This window comes from Tenrec ecaudatus, chromosome 5 (assembly GCF_050624435.1).
Source record: "Tenrec ecaudatus isolate mTenEca1 chromosome 5, mTenEca1.hap1, whole genome shotgun sequence".
In the NCBI taxonomy this organism is placed as follows: domain Eukaryota; kingdom Metazoa; phylum Chordata; class Mammalia; order Afrosoricida; family Tenrecidae; genus Tenrec; species Tenrec ecaudatus.
In genome coordinates, this window is record NC_134534.1 from 149,231,986 (window position 1) to 149,248,511 (window position 16,526).

Below are 16,526 nucleotides of genomic sequence, written 5' to 3' on the forward strand. Positions count from 1 at the left end.
CTAAGGTTATAGGTAATCTTGCCATCAGGCAGAGTGCCTTGGAAAGATTAATTCCACTCCTCACCAGACTGGGAGGGGGAGGGGCAGTCTTCCCGGCGAGTCCTTGATGGAGGTCACCACACTGGGGACCCGTCAGGGGAGTTGGCTTGCAGTCATGAGACATGCCCTATCGGCCTCAACCTGCCTTGGTCGGAAGGCCCTGGACCAATCTTGTAAGCCCCCTATCAAGTAACAATGGTCCCATTTCTGCTTCGATAGTTCCTTTAACTGTGATGTATTGATCAGCAACCGATCATGAATTTGTGATGGCTCCTTTAGTTTCTGTGTCCTATTTATCTAGCTCCCCAATTGTGAATCCTCAGATGCCATTTTTCCCTCGTACTAATGGTGTCCTCCTCTGGATGATGTGTCTATTGTCGCCAAGGCTTCAAACGATTCTCCTTAAATTACATCTGAGAAAAAAAATATTACACTTGAGATTGGGGCCTCTTTGGTACCCCACAAACACATCTGAGAACCAACGTATTAACAAGAAAGTTTGAAATGCTAGTTACTGGGTAAACGGAGCACATCTACACAGTGGAATATTATCTAGCTATGAGACAGTGTTTTGACACATGCTATAATGTAGATGACCCTTGAAAACATGCTAAGACCTCACATGTACTGATTGACTTACATGAAATGTCCGGATGATGAGTGGTGGCCAGGGGCTGAGGGAGCAGGAAATAGAGTATGACAGTGGGCACTTGGTTTATCTTGGCGGTGATGGAGATGGTCTGGACTTAATTACCTAGCATTATAAGTGCATTAAAAGCTACTGGATATTTTTAAATGGTCAAAATGGTGAATTTTTTCCCCCACAAGTCTTTTTATTTATTATGCCAGGTGCATTTACATTTTTTTCTGCTGCACACAAAACAGCCTGATTGAAGTTTTCTTCCCATAGTGCTTCAAAGTTCTAGATCTTTTGTGTGTCCCCACATTTCAAGGCTGTTTTACTAGCTAGATCTACATAGAAGCTGATGGAAAACTGGACTGAGGTAGGAGGTTTCCTTGTCCAGATCCTGGAGAATTTTATAGAAAAGACAAGTGTCAGCGGCAGATACTTTGCTGACTTGAGCTGTCAAGTCTCTGCAAGTTGCTCTTGCATGCAGTTGGAGATGAGATGGCCACACCAGCCACAGACCTTGGGAAAATGCCCCCAAATGGTGAATTTTATCTCAGTGTTTAAAAAGCTAAACAGAATGAAATGTTTGAACCTTTTTTCAAGGCACCACCTTTACTGAAATCATGATCTTCGGTGACCCTCTCAATCTTTGGGGAGGCCCTGACTGCCCCCATTGATGTGTCACTCTTGTAAGCCAAACACCATTTTAAACACCTCACCTCTATGAACTCAGTATTCACAGTAACCTTGAAGTGGCACTTTGATGAGAAAACAGGTGCTGAAGTCATCAGGCAACCTCTGCACTGAACCGAAGCAACCTGGCTCATTGCCCACTTGCACACAGGCGCCTCCTAATGGAGGAGCTGGTAGGAAAACAGGCCTGGTCTGTCCCTTTAATCACAGGCTGTGGTTTAGGCTTTCAGAGGCCTCATATATGTACTTTTTTTTTTGTAGTATCCTTGAGAACACGGCAAAACACACACCATTCGTTTATTTTCCCCCTATTGGTTCTGCATGCACAATTTTGTGACACTGATTACATTGGAGTTGCAAAACCATCCTCACCGTTTCTGAGTTGTTCCTTAAGACAAACTCACTGCCTCTACAGTTACTAATTCAGTGAGGTGTTGTCACTTGGACCCCACAGAGCTTAGAGAGCATCATGCTCAAGGCAGGCATTTTTCACGAGTTTAAACAAAAACTAAACTACTTCTTGCTTTTAAAGATTTCAGGGCTTATTTTTGGTTTAAGGTTTAAAGATTAACTCAGGACAATTTCAGGGATTCATCTAGCTTCTATGGCTCCAGAACATCTGGAGTTCAGAATTTTCAGTTCTGTTCTGTTTCTCCCCTGTTCAATCAGGATTGTTCTAGAGACTCTGATCAAAATGTTTAGTAATGACAGTCAGGCACCATCCAGTTCTGGTCTCCTGACAAAGGGGGCAGTTTGTTTATTGAGACAATGAGCCACACATTCTGTGGGCTCTTCCTACTTCTGACTCTCCTCCTCCTGTTGTTCCAGGCAGAGACCAATTGCAGTGCCGTGGCCGGCCACTTGCAAGTTTTTAAGACCCCAGCACTACCCAACCAACTAGGAGATGGGGAAAAAACCACCAAAGATGCTTTTGAGCCAATTAACTTGTTTACTCAAAAAACCCATCCTCTTAAAATTTCCAACGAAGCAATCAAATCAAGAAATGTCAGGTTTTGCTTGTACATATAAATGATCTCAGCAGGGCTTTTTGGGCCATGGTTATAAATATATCAACACAATAGCTGTTAACTCAACTTTTTACAGGTATAAAAATCCATCTGCTTGATGTATGTATATGTATGGATTGTGATAAGAGTTGTATGAGCCCCTAATAAAATGTTTTTAAAAAAATCCATCTGCTATTCTTTTAGCTGCCATGTTTGGATGTCCTTCTCATTATCGTGTGTCTCCCGTCCTATGAATGGTCTCTGTGGTCTTGTCATCTTTGTCCCCTCTCCCTAGCTTTGCATTTAGTGAAAAGTAGTGAATGCTACTTCTAATATTTGTTTTAAAAACCCTGGTGGAATAAAACGAAGATGTTTGCATTAAAGGGTTGCAGGTAAACTCAGTTTTCCTGTCCAAATACATCTCTCTATAACAGCGGTTCTCAACCTGTGGGTTGAGACCCTTTGGGGGGTGAAATGACCCTTTCACAGGGGTCCCTTGATTCATAACAGGAGCAAAATTACAGTGATGAAATAGCAATTAAAATAATTTTATGGTTGTGGGGTCATCATCACATGAGGAACTGTAGTAAAGGGGCCAACATTAGGAAGGTTGAGAACCACTGCTCTAGAAAAACAGAAACTTGCTCACTAAAGTGCTAACCACCATGCAGCCCAGATGCAAAGCATCCCATTCAGTTCCCACACCACCTTACATCAGTTTACCTGAAAAGTTATTTTTCATTTTTTCAATTAATTAAATTTTCTAAATACCTTAAAACTGTGATTGGTAATAGGGAATTGATATTTTTTAAGGGGCAGAGGTGATCTAGTGCATTCTTTCTAAGGTACATGCTTTGGTACTTGAATTTCAGTAGTATAAAACTGGAAATACCGGGCTTCCAGCCGGAAGGAGAAAGGTGGGTAAATGCTGTTGGGGTGAGTGTAAAAGGAGCGGGAAACTCACACGATGAGGGGTCACCGCTCCAGCTCCCCAGAAGCCAGGGTAGAGTTGTTAAGAACACATTAGGTCAAAAGAACCTCCTTTAGGCAGTTGGCTTAATTTTTTAAATTCATTAACTGCATAATACACTGTTACACTTTTTCATGTGTATTTTTGGGGGCAAACTCAGAATGGTTCTTCATAAAATAATTATGTAATATCCTTTTCCATAGAAAGAGAACCTTACTTTTCCTCTATCAGAGCTGGTAGACATTTGCTGTGTGTTATTAATAGTTTGGAAAAGTATTTATTTTACCATCACATCATTATTGGAAAAGCTACATACATTTATTTATATTTATTTATTTTTGCTGTATACATTTTTAAGATTGCTACAAAATAAGAATTTATTTAAAAACGTCCCCAAACATGGTCTCGTCCATTCATCAGGAGCAAAGATCCATCGGTCACACACACACACGCGGTCAGAGAACACATGCTAGTTTCTATTGGGCTGACAAACCTCTATATGCCTGAAAAGGTGGCTGGTTGTGCTCACGGAAGCTTTTAGACTTGAGGTCAAAAAGCAATGCTAAAAAGCTGAGTTTGATAACTCAAAAGAGTTTTAAGACAGATTTAATTTTTCATGATTTTCCCAAAGCCAGTCATGGTACTTATTTAACTTATGGTCTTCAGGGTGTACCTGGAAGAAAGACAACACATATAAATCAAAATTGGCTTTGCAAACTTATGGTGAACAGTACATAATAACATGAAAATGGTAACCTTTAACCTAATTGGATTCACATTTAAAATTAACTCTCATACTAATGTAATTCTTTACAGTTTACAAAGTACTTCCCAATTTAATGCTGATCCTCATTATGACCCATGGCTTAGGGTGGTGATATATGAGTATAATATTAATAACCCATTTTCACAAGGAAGTTATAGACCCTGAGAAGTTAAGCAGATTGCTTGGGTCCAAATAAATAGTAGAGTGGGAATTGGTACACGGACCTTCAATCCACACTTGGCCAGACATATGGTGAAGCATTAGGGGGAGGGAGACTTAGAGGACCATGGACCAGACCACTTTGCAGCACCTCCCAGATGCCAGATCCCACCAGGATGCCTGCCTGCGGGCTGGCTATATTCAACAGACTGGGGAGCTGGAGCGGGAGCCAGTTACCACAAAGTCTGAGAATCCAACAAGCACACATTCCAAGAACAAAAATGCCCGCTGTCCTGTAGTGGACAGTTTTGATGGTTAATCTTTTGACTGTAACAAGAAGAAAGTCACTATAGGGCATTAGTGATAGTCTATGAGTGGAGAAAGAGGGCCAAAGTGACCAGACCCCCGGAGGTCCGTCAGCAATCACATCAAGGGGATTTTCAAGTGTCTTAAAGGGTCCTTAAGGGTTGAACTGCTAACCACAAGGTCACCAACCGCACCACAAGAGAAAGCTGAGGTTTTCTGCTCCTATAAAGATTACAACCTGGGAAACCCCAAAGAAGCAGCTCTACTCTGCTCTCTAGTGTTGAATTTACTTGATGGCATGAGTTTTGTTCTGAACAGAGCCTTTCTCTGTTGCCAATTATCCCATGCCACCCAATATTCCTCAAACAGGGAATATAATAAATGTGATTTGTCCAAGTTTTTTTTTTTGTATAATGGTGGATTTTTTTTTAACCTCAGAGATAAAACGTGTTGGATATACTGTGACTGGAGGCGGGCCTCACCTGTTTCCATTCATTGATGCAAAAAATCCGGTAAGAGTCGTTGCCGTATTTGCCAATTCCATGAAGCTCAATCGGATACTTCCACTGCTTGGTCAGATATTCATCTGAAGAAGATAATACCCCATATGTCACATGAGCCTCTAAAGATACCTTCCCTACGTACGTGATGAAGGGAGCAGGGCTGAGAGAACAGAAAGGGACAAGCAAGAATCTTGTCTCAGATTCTGCTTGCTCTTCTATGTTCTTGCAGCCCCTGTCTGTCTGAACTTCTCATTTGACACTATTATTTTGTGCTGTGCGCTGGTGGCACAGTGGTTACGGGTTGGGCTGCTAACTGCAGGAACAGCAGTGTGAAACCAGCAGCTGCTCCTTGGGAGAAAGAGGGCTTTCTACTCCCTGAAAGAGATATAGTCTCAGAAAATCACAGGGGCAGTTCTACCCTGTCCCATAAGGTCGCTGTCAGTCGGCATCGACTTGATGGCGGTTGAGTTTGGTGTTACTGGAGTTGGTTCCTGAGGTCAATGACGAGGCTTTTGGCGTCACCAACTTCTGTTGTGAATTCTGCCAGTATGGCTTGATCCAGTGCTGGGCACATACTGGCTGGGTCAGGGGCAGGATGCAGTTTGGGTGAAGTGAAATATTGTGCATGCCTCTCTTAATACAGCATCTGAGGACATTAGAGTTTATGGTGTGGTGCTCTTAAAGAGACGCAGTTAATGTTTTCTTTTGGGTACACAGGAAGGTACCTGAGAACTTGACAATGGCCTTTGCTCGAAGATCATAGAGACCAAGAGGTTTAAGTAGTTCTGACACTTCTTTCCAGTCAGCGCTTCTTGCTGCTTCAGCGGAAGGGTACTTCTCCAGAAACTCCCAAAGCACAGGTATTGCCATTTTGCCTGTAAAGTAAATAGAACTATGACGACAAATTTCCAGATGGGCTCATTTCTGGGTTAAGTACATCCCCATCTAGAGTGCCATATAGAACTGTTTATAAGACCACAGATAAACTTCATTTTCTGCACCAGCAAGTCCTTTCAGAGTAAAAAACCAACACTACCTAGTCTATTCGACAGTCTAAAATATGCTAGAATTTGGCTCTGTACGATACAAGTTTTTAACGCATTAGACTATGTGATAACCACTGTAAAAACATACAGCACACCAGGAGCCCCCCAAAACAGACTTTAGGCCAGGAGGGGAAGTTCCCGTAATTCCAGGACCAGTGGGGAGAGAGTTATAAAGGTCAGCGGGCAGACCTGAATTATGTATGCCCTTTTCTTCTCCCCCCGACCTTCTCTTTTTATTCAATCTTTTTGTTTTATTTCCATTATTGTTGGTTTGCCTACCTATATAAGAGGCATGGGAAACAAGCTCGAGGAGAAAGCAATGGAACCAATGGTTCCAGAAGGACTTGGGGGGAAGGGGAGGGGGAAGGGAGCGGTGAACAAACAATGTCATAGACAGGGGAACAACCAGGGAACTAAAATCAGTAACAAGGAGGACATAGAGATCCTGGGGGTGTTGGACCAACAGCAATCTAGGAATTACTAAGAGGCGGAAGAGGGACAAGTGTGATGGTGGAGCAGGAGGAAGGTAAAAGCAAATAGAGGAAAGGTCTAGGAAGCAAAGCTATGGTTAGAGGTATAAACAGGTATATTCATATATAAATACATTAACTCATAAAAACAGAGGTATTGGCCTATATACATATATTTATATGGCTATACACTGAGGTAGTGATGAACTTTGGATCTCTGCTCAACCTCTGCCTCAATGCAAGAACACTTTGTTCTAACAACCTGGCATTCTGTGATGCTCACCCTGCTGGTATGATCGCTGAAGACAAAACGGGTGCATAAGCAAATGTGGTGAAGAAAGTGGATGTTGCCTGGCTTTCTTAAAGGGGGTCTTAAAGGCCTGAAGTTAAACAAGTGTCCATCTAGCTGAGAAGCAACAAGCCCACATGGAAGAAGCATAACAGCCTGTGTGATCATGAGGTGTTGACAGGATTGGTATCAGAAGATCTCAAAAAACACAAACAAAACACATATTGTTGAGAATGGGGGGGGGGGTCAGAGCAGAGACCCAAAACCCATCTGTAGACAATGAGACATTCCCTCACAGAAGGATTACAAGGAAGGGATGAGTCAACCAGGGTGCAGTATAGCACCGATGAAACATACAATATTCCCCTGGTTCCTTGAGGCCTCCTTATCTCCCACTATCATGACCCCAGTCCTGCCTTTCACTGTGGGCTAGACCGGAGCATGTACACAGGTACAGATAAGAGCTCAGGAACAGAATCCAAGAACAGAACTGGGAGTAATGATACCAGGGGGTTGGGGGAAAGGTGGGGAGAGGAAGGGGGAACCAACTGCAACGACTGACACATAACTACACCCATACCCCACCCCCAGGGGGATGAATAACAGAAACTGTGGGGGGAGACAATGATCAGTAAGATAAGAAAATAATTTATAATTTATCAAGGGGTCGTGAAGGTGGTAAGAGGGGAAAAAGAGCTGATACCCAAGGTTCAAGTAGAAAGTAAATGTTTAGAAAATAATGATGACAACATATGTACAAATATGCTTGATACAATTGATGTATGGATTGTTATAAGAGTTGTAAGAGCCCCCAATAAAATGATCTTTTAATAAAAAACAAAAAACTCCAAACATACGGCACACCATATATTAATGATAGGAAAGCACTCAATGAAAAGGTGCTTTTACATGCATCAGAGGAAGGAATTCTCAGTAACTGATTTCCACTGATGACTAAAACTTGTTTAGAAGTACAAAATAAGCAAGGAGCTTTATGCTAAAAAAGGTTCTTAATCACCTACTCTAACATTCTCAAAGGTGAAGTTTAGGGACCAACAAGGCAGCCTTAGCCTAGGTCTCAGACTCAAAAGTGAACTTGAACCAGGTACTTAATCAGTTTACTGCTCATTCCCTTTCATGGCTCATTTTTACTAAGAGCGGAAAAAAAAAAGAATCCACAAACCTGAGGTCCGATTGAGAAATATAGTTGCGATGAGGAGCTTCCATGGATCGTGAAAAAGTGTTTCCTGGACAAGATTAAAAGGCGACCGAGGAGGGGTCCACTTCTTAAAGGCTTTCCGTCGCGGGGGGCTAGGAGCTAAACAGACAGCATTAGAGCTGAGCGCCTGAACAAACACTGAAAACCTGCTTTTCTGATGATGATGGGATTACCTTCTTTGTTATATTTGCTGGAAAAATATAGGCTTGTTTTCCTTTTTTCTACTTGTGTCCGTGGGACAGGCATGTCTTCTGTAAAGGAAAAGTGAATACTATTTATAGTCATTAAGGTTTAATAACAATAACATTCCTTGTAAAGCACTTAGCATGTACTGGGCATCTTACACAAGTTAACCAGCTTACTAATGGACTGAGACCGGTACTTTTTTATCTCTACATTGAAACCAAGACAATTGAAGTATATGGGGAGCTGATACCAAGGGCTCAAGTAGAAAGCAAATGTTTTGAGAATGAGGAGGGAAACAAATGTACAAATGTGCTTGACACAATGGATGGATGTATGGACTGTGATGGGAGTTGGATGAGCCCCCAATAAAATGGTTTAAAAAAAAAATTGAGGTCCAGAAAAGTTACTTGTCCAAGGTCACACAGCTAGTAAGTATCAAATTCAGGCAGTCTGGCTCCTTAGGGCATGCCTTTACCACCACTGTAATACCAGTTCTCTGATTTCTGTTCAGTGTTTTAAGGATTGAAAAATTGGAAATTATGGAAAAAATTTAAATTATGGTATAATTGTCTGATGCAATTATTAAAATGTTTTTGAGGCTATATGAATATTCTTCCATGTTAGTTTTTAAATAAAAATGCAAGAGAATCTATACAGTGAAATCAAAATGGAAATGTGTAAATATATTCCACTAAACTAGCAAGATGCACCCTGTCAAAAGTCAAAAGTAGAATATTTGCAAGATCTAGAAAATCAAGACCATTCTAGTGAGTTCCAGTTGTCACAAAATTCACTATTATTTTTTTTGGGGGGGCGGGGGAGATAGCCATAGAGCTTAGAATGAAATACATCAAAATAGTTGAATAGTTGTTACTCAGCAGTGATTTTTTTTCCCCTCAAATTTTCTGCAGTAAACATACTTAGCAAAAAAGGGAAGTAGACAAAACAGAAAACCCTAAGACCATAAATTTGGTCCACGGAATCATCTATAAGTACAATTAACTGGGAAACTCAGGTAAATACAACAGAGCCTGATTCAACTGCTAACAATGCTATCACACCTCCAAGTTTCTAAAATTATTAGTACTTCTGCTAGCCATAACCTCTAAATTTGAATGTTGGCTAATAATAACTTGTATTTATGTAGTGTGACATCAACTTTTTCACTTCTTAATTTACTTGGTAGTCGTTTTGATGTGAAGCACGGGGCTAATGAGTGGTATCTCCATTTTAAGCATAAAGAAAATATATCTTAGAAATTAAGCAACTATTCCAAAATTGGATTAATAAGAGTGGGATAAGAATGCAGGGTCTCCAGATAATTAGTCCTCTGTTTGCTTCTTGGCCTTTTGGCTAAGATCAAGTGCAAATAATTAGTCGTGTGTGTGTGTGTGTGCGTGTGTGTGTGTGCCTTTTGCTATCCTAGTTTGAATAGGTAAAGACAAGTGAAGTGGAAAGTAAAAACAGAATAAAGGAAATGTTCTTACTTGCTGATAATTTCCTCTTGGGTTCCTATAAATTACAATAAACTAGGCTCCTTTGTCCCCAAGAGATCTAACTTCAGTTTATTTGGCAAGTTCTAGCCAAGTCAATGGGAAAGTCTTTACTATTTCACTTGATAAATATTACCTCAATTTATGATGAGAACACCACCTCTTTCTGTATCGGATGAATAGGATACTTCCATTTTAGTTGCGAAAGAGTGATTTTAATATTTAATTTGTCCATTATACTAGCAATAAGTATATGTAAGCCTACAGCTTTAACATTTCACGTCTTTAAAGGAGAGACTTGAAGAAGCCTCATGCAACTCCTAGATACACAGGGTCTTCTTTGAGAAAAGTAGACATTTTGAGGATAAAAAAGACAAAATCACATGTGAGTTTGACAGCAGGAATTAAGTCCTAAATCCTTGCTCTACCAATTTGTCTAAGCTGCTCCCTGTAGGATTTTAAGCAAAATTACTATTCTTCTTTAAAGGAGTTATTCATTATACCTTAATGGCATAATGAATAACTAATACAGGGCTGCTCAAAGGGTCTCCTTTTTATCTTATTCACTAAGGTATTATAAAAGCAAAACTGCTAAGCTTTCAGCTCTGTATTAAGAGCATATTACAAATAATAGATGAACTGGGTGATTATAATTTTGAATTATTTAGCACTCTAAAGCATTTTAGATACGCATTACATTATAGCTGAATATAAGAATGACGATGATATGTGCAAAATTAAGTTGGACATCACATATCAGTGTAAACAGTAAGGGTACAAAGAGACGACAGTGGTTATTCTATGCATAAAAGGCATCCTCCCTAAATCTTCGACCAAGTCTGTAAAATTTCCCTTCAGGTTTTAAGGTTGCAGGCTAGAGAGCGGCTGGCATGGAGAGCACTGTTGAGGAGAGTCCCGGCAGCTGCACCAGCGAGGGCAGCAGCTGCTAACCCCACAACTCTCCTTTGCTGGGGACACTGAAGTAGCAGCATCTGAGCCCTTCTCTGCCACAGAAAAGGGCCTGAAGATCAGCGGGACGGCTCACAGTTCAGTTAGACAAGGGATCAAGATAGACCCTCCTTTCCTGGCGGCATTCATATATCCTAACCATACAAGATCCAGGGGAGTAAAGTCTGATCACACAATGCTTAGTAACTTTCTAAAGCAATGAATACCTTGAAATATTCTCACAGCAGTAAAGTTTTTCTCTTCTGTTTCGTTTGAAGTTAGTTTTCCAAAATGAACATGTGATCCAGGAGATGGCTTCTCCTTGACAGGTCCCCTTTCTTCACCAGTCACAGCCGGGCTCTCATCCCTAGCTGGGGCATCGGAAGTGCCAGGCTGACTCTCTGGTGCAGCCGGCTCACCTTCCACATCTGCTGTGCTGCACACAGACCCCCTTTTCCTCCTCCTTTGAACAGGCCCCGACAGACTACTCTTCAAGCACCCTTTTTTGATTTTCTTAATTTGAATTCCTTTCATAATAGTCATCTCTCTTTTCGATTTTCTAACCTTTCTGGGCTTAACATCATTAACATTCTCATCTTCTTTCACCAATGAGTGAATGGAAGTAGGCTTAGAAAGTCCGCTGCTAGCGGAACAATCGCGTGGGAGAAGAACACCATTTGTCGGCTTCCTTTTTGTCCCGAGGTTCCAGTTTGCAGCGACACAGTCCTTTTGCACTTGGGCTGAGAGAGTTTCCTTGCTTGATTTGATGTTCCTTTTAGACGGTACAGTAAAATCAAAATCGTCCAATTTAAGACTCTCTTCAGTTTTGTGAAGATAATTAGCAAGTGACCTTTTGGATCTGAACTTCAGTCCTTGAGGGCTAGAAAATATTAAAGAAAACTTATTGCTAATAAATAGAAATGACATTTTAAAAGAAATGGACCGTATTTCAAAGTTGAAATTAATAATCTCTAAATATTGGCATGGGTATTGCAGTTGTCATTTAAAATAAACAATAGTGGTAAAATGGTACTTTTAAATAGTTTACCCCGATATTCAATCCAATAATCCCATGATAGCAAACCCAACCCAACCCACTGCTGACCAGTCTGACTCACAGTAACCCTTGATACTTTTATAAATATTGGGGGGTAGGGGGAGCTTCAAATAGTTGTGGAAAAAATGGGATTTTCCTGTGAACGTTTTGAAATCTTCATCCTTAGTCTCCAACTCACTGCCATCAAGTCCGTTCTGACGCTGTGATTCTCCAGGGCAGAGCAGACCTGCCCTTGTGGGTTTCTGAGACTATAACTCCTTCCAGGAGTAGAAACCCCCATCTTTCTCCTGATCCTTATAGTAGGAGGGACAAAATGCAGTCATTCCCAAATCATTTGCTATAACTAACCAGTGACACTGAAGGACTAGAATCCACAATGTTTTAGGGTTAAAAACAGGAATATCCAAGATTCTTGCTGTACCACCCTACTACATGCCTAGAAAATACCACATTGGCTGTCTAGTTGTTACCACCTTGCATGCTCACCTGATAAAAAGCACATCACACCTTCCTGCTGTTTTCCCTGATAACCTTTGCTTCACAACTCGTTCCCAACCAGAGGGGACAGGCTTATGGCACTGTGTCACTGCAGTACCATCCAAGTGAGCAGAAGCAATGGGTTCTGGGAGCAGGGGATTACATTCACTGCCACTTTTTATCACCCTTTGTTTCTCATCTTCTCTCATTCTTCCTGATCCCAGAGCAATGTCTTCCTCACTGAAAAACAACATGCAAGTAAACAGTTCATTTAAAACTTATTCACCCCTGCTTATTAAAAATTTCTCTGTGACAGAGCAGGAAGCACCTGGAGTCATTAGATAAAATGTGAGACTGAACTCACAATGGACAAGCATTTTAAGGCATCGACTATCTTGGTGCTGTGGAGCAAAGCTATCTTCAGTTTCTCAACAAGATGGACTGACAATGGCTGCAACAATGGACTCCAAACTAAGAACAACTGTGAGGATGGGCAGGACCCGGCAGCGCGTCGAGTTCTGTTGTACAGAGGGTTGCTACGCATGGGAACCAACTCAATGGCACCTAACTACAACAACAACAACAACATGGATTTTAAAAGTTGGCATTAGCTGCACAATGAAAAAGCTCAAACTACTTGCTAGAAACGTTTTTGGGTTAATCAATGAAAAGGACTTTAATAAAGATTCCTAATACTTGCTGGTATAAGTTTAAGAGTATGAATCAATATCTGAACTCTTAGCCTGGGATCAGCAGAATTGATTAAGCATCAGTGAGACACTTCCCTCCCCACACCCATGAGATGGAAATTTTATTTATGTGTACATTTTTCTAGGAGTGTCCTGTGGCTTTCATTAGATGCTGTAATCCTTCAAGAGGTAAATCATTTCTGATACAGAATTTTCCAATCTTCTGCCATCTTGATCCTCATGGTGACCCTGAGAGCTGGGAAGTTTGAGATATTCTGTTTATTAATAAAACCCACTAACAAGAAGGTTACTAGTAAAGTTGATACCCAAACCCAGGTCTACCTAAGAGGAGGGGGCTTCACAGAGTTTGTAGAGGAATTTCATGATCTTTTAATATTTTCCCAGTGAACATTTTGAAGCCTGATACCTGCACTCCTACTGAAAAATTTCAGCAGGGTGTATCCTAATCTATGTCATACATATTTCAATGTGTTTAGGTTCAGAGATCACCTAAGCCAACTTTTCTAAAAATAGTGTACAGGGCGCAAGCCCTAGTGACTAACTAAAATCCCAATCCAGGCATTCTGATGTAATTTTGGGTAAAATAATTGGGGGGGGGGGGACAACTGAGATCCAATGAAATGATGCAGTTCAAATGTTTACAAATCAAGAAACCAAAATCTTGGTGAAAACAATACAAAGGTTGAGGTCACCAAACTGGGTCCAGGTCCCAGCTCTGCAAAAATCGAGGTAATGGCTCCTACCTCCTTCAAGCTCTGGGGTTAGAAAACTTGAAAAATGGAGGCACATCACCTGGGCCCCGTTATCACATGTGCAAAAGGGTTCAATGAGTGACCGGGAGGCTCCGATCCTATTGACTCTCAGAAACTATTTCTGGGGCAGCAGAGCAGTACAATAAAAAACCTAGGCTCAGCTCCCGAAGATGCTCCCAACGGAGTGTCCTCTCGCACTGCCAATCCCCCTGATCTCCCCGCTCCCAGGCGTTTGGACAGGAAGAGGGCCAGTCCCACCGGAAGATGCCTTGCGCTCCAGCCCACACTCCCAGGAACTCATCTCCGGGCCTCGCAGTCTCTGTCGGGGAGAAAGGCCCATGCACTTTCCATCACCCCCTCCCGTTTAGCGAGCGATGGAAGCGAAGGCCGAAGGGGTGCAATAACTTGCCGAAGGTCACGCGATCGGCCTCGGATAGGGAGCTCACTTGAGGCGACCGCGGGGTCAGTTCCGCGGTCCCCCAGGCTCCGACTCTCCATCTCCGGCGTGCTTCAGCAGTCTACGGCTGCAGCCACGGCAGTAGCTCCGCAGCCGGGAGGTCTCCAGAGCTGGGCCGAGAGCGGAGCGGAGTTCGAGATGAAGGTTTCTTCAGCTCAGTGTCTTAGGTTGAAACCAAAGGTTGGAGGAACCGAAACTCGCTCCGTCGCCACAGCTGCTTCCTGGCCACCCACTCAGCCACAGCCGCCATTTCTAATGTTCAGCCAATCAAATGTTTGGTCGGAGCAGACGCACCGCCTTCCCACCCGTCCCGGCCAGTCGCGCGCGTCCTTGTTGCGCATGCGCTTTTGTAAGCGCCCGGATTTTTTTTTTTTCTCAGCCCTCCTTGAGGCATGCGCGTTCGAAACGCTCGGTCTCGCGCCTAGCTCACTGCGCATGTGCGTTGCTAGGGTAGCGCAGCTAGCCAAAGTGGCTCGCGGAGTGGGCCCTGTTGCTGAGGCAAGGAGGAGGGGCCCGAGGCGAGAGGACAGCCGCGATGCGGGCTGTGTTGACTTGGAGAGATAAAGCCGAGCAGTGGTGAGGAGAGGGGCTGTTCGGGAGGAAGGGGAGCCGACCCCGGCGGGGATGGCGGGAGCCCTTGGGGCAATTACCGTGGTTGCCAAGGGCACTGGGCCTGGCGTGCTGGCGTGCTGGGCTGAGGGAGCCGGGTCTGGGAAACTGCAATGGTATCACCCCCCCCCCCCACAACACACTTCTATGGACTGATGGAGAAACTGAGGCCTGGAGAGAGCGAAAGGGGTACGCTTACTCCATATTTGAGCATCAGCGATACATTTGCTAGAACACGTAAGTTAATTGTAAAACCGTAGATCAGGGAGAAACAAAACAATGTTACTAAGTTATAGAGTTAGTTACTGTTGCTAGGGAGCCTTCTGTCTGCGGCCTCCTGTGTCTAAAACCAAATCAAAGATGAGCAAGTCTTGGCAGGTGTTGGGTGCTGTCTCTTCGACTCTAACTCTTGGTAAAGTTCGGCTCCATAAAGTTTTCAATGCTGCAATCGCCAGGCTCGCCTTTGAATGTGCCTCTGGGTAGATTCGAACGTCCAACCTTTCAAGGAGTAGTCCTGTGCTTCATCTTTTGTGGACTCCAGAAGCTCCTCATGTTGTCATAGTGGTGCCTTGATAAATAGCCTCAAACCAAACCTTTCTCCTATGATTAATTATAAGGCTCGGAAGTGACTTGAAAGAAGATGAATTTCTTACTACAAGCTCTTCAGTCTATCTCCTCAGTCCATCACAGAACAGTGCATGTTGGAATATGCTGACTTTCTGGATAGCCTGGCTTTCAGAATTTTCTTAGATGATCCTTTCAGTTTCCTTGTGAAGCGGGTTCCTGCCTTGGCTTAGGTTTTTCTGTGTAAAAATTCACTGTCATCGAGTCGTTTCTGATGTACCACAGTGACCCCACATGGATTTCAGAGGTTTTGTAAATCTTTATGGGTGCAGACAGTCTCATCTGCCTCCTACAGTGCTGCTGGTGGGTTTGAACTGCCGACCTTGTTGTTAGCAGCCCAGTGATTTATCTGAAGGGGCCACCGGACTTCCTTCTCTGTGTAAAACTTGCAGTTTTCCAACATCTCATACTGAAATCCTAACCATCCTTTCAAGCTCCGTTAGGAAATACTGGCTCTCTGTTTTCATTCTGCACCAGTAACAGTGAACTCCAGGTGTCAAGGGCTGGCCTAAGAACTTCCCAGTCTTTATTTCATTGCCCCTCACACAAGTCCTCTGAGGTAGGTTCATTGATTGCTTTTTGTGTGTGAGGAAATTGAAGCACAGAGAGAATAAATAATTTACCAAGGTCACACAATAAGTGGTGGAGACAGCTTTCAACTCTAGGCTTCCTCACTGTAAAGCCAGTGCTCTTCTGTCCTACTCCAGTTTTCTCTGGTGTTAGAGGTTGTAAACTCAATGTGGGAGGTATTTATTTGCATCAGAAACACAAAAGAATTGTCTGTTTTTCCTAGCAATGTCCTTCATTCTGTTATCTCTAATAAGAATGTTTAGCTTGAAGAAGTCAAGCCAATTCACTAACTCCTAGTTAGAGGAAGAAACAGAAGTTTTATTAAGAAGGTGACACCACACACCCACACCCCTCCCAGGGGAAGAACAACAGAAACCATGGGTGAAGAGAGACAGTGGTCGGTGTGAGATGTGTAATAATAATGTATAATCTATCAACGGGTCATGAGATTGGGGGGGCAGGGAAGAGGAGTGATACCAAGGGCTCAATAGAAAGTAATTGTCTAGAAAAGCATGATGGCAACACATGTACAAATAAGCCTGATA

At 42.7% G+C, this 16,526-nt stretch overlaps 2 protein-coding genes and 1 non-coding gene across 6 annotated transcripts in view; 1 reads left to right on the plus strand and 2 right to left on the minus strand.

The window, feature by feature from the left end:
* Positions 1 to 1,075: 1,075 nt before the first annotated feature.
* On the minus strand, positions 1,076 to 1,204 carry LOC142449638 (small nucleolar RNA SNORA44). Its single transcript, XR_012784765.1, has one exon. It is a non-coding gene; the product is annotated as a small nucleolar RNA SNORA44 (small nucleolar RNA).
* Positions 1,205 to 3,653: 2,449 nt separating this feature from the next.
* On the minus strand, positions 3,654 to 14,432 carry MBD4 (methyl-CpG binding domain 4, DNA glycosylase). Of its 3 annotated transcripts, none has more exons than XM_075550057.1 (8): positions 14,131 to 14,432; positions 12,269 to 12,499; positions 10,953 to 11,605; positions 8,272 to 8,349; positions 8,063 to 8,197; positions 5,800 to 5,949; positions 5,054 to 5,157; positions 3,654 to 4,013 (listed from the first exon to the last, which is right to left on the minus strand). In XM_075550057.1, the coding sequence occupies exons 1-8, from the start codon at positions 14,217 to 14,219 to the stop codon at positions 3,936 to 3,938; spliced, it is 1,518 nt and encodes a 505-aa protein (XP_075406172.1). In that variant the 5' UTR covers positions 14,220 to 14,432; the 3' UTR covers positions 3,654 to 3,935. The 3 variants fall into 3 exon arrangements, with proteins under 3 accessions (XP_075406172.1, XP_075406173.1, XP_075406174.1); XM_075550058.1 differs by having other exon boundaries at positions 14,168 to 14,431; XM_075550059.1 differs by lacking the exon at positions 14,131 to 14,432 and adding an exon at positions 13,085 to 14,101.
* A 190-nt stretch (positions 14,433 to 14,622) lies between these two features.
* The window catches only part of IFT122 (intraflagellar transport 122), an 80,164-nt gene continuing 78,260 nt past the window's right edge, over positions 14,623 to 16,526 (plus strand). For both annotated transcript variants that reach the window (XM_075550062.1, XM_075550060.1), the window contains exon 1: positions 14,623 to 14,754. In XM_075550062.1, the coding sequence (XP_075406177.1) occupies positions 14,714 to 14,754 (41 nt within the window). In that variant the 5' untranslated portion in view covers positions 14,623 to 14,713. The remainder of the gene's footprint in view (positions 14,755 to 16,526) is intronic.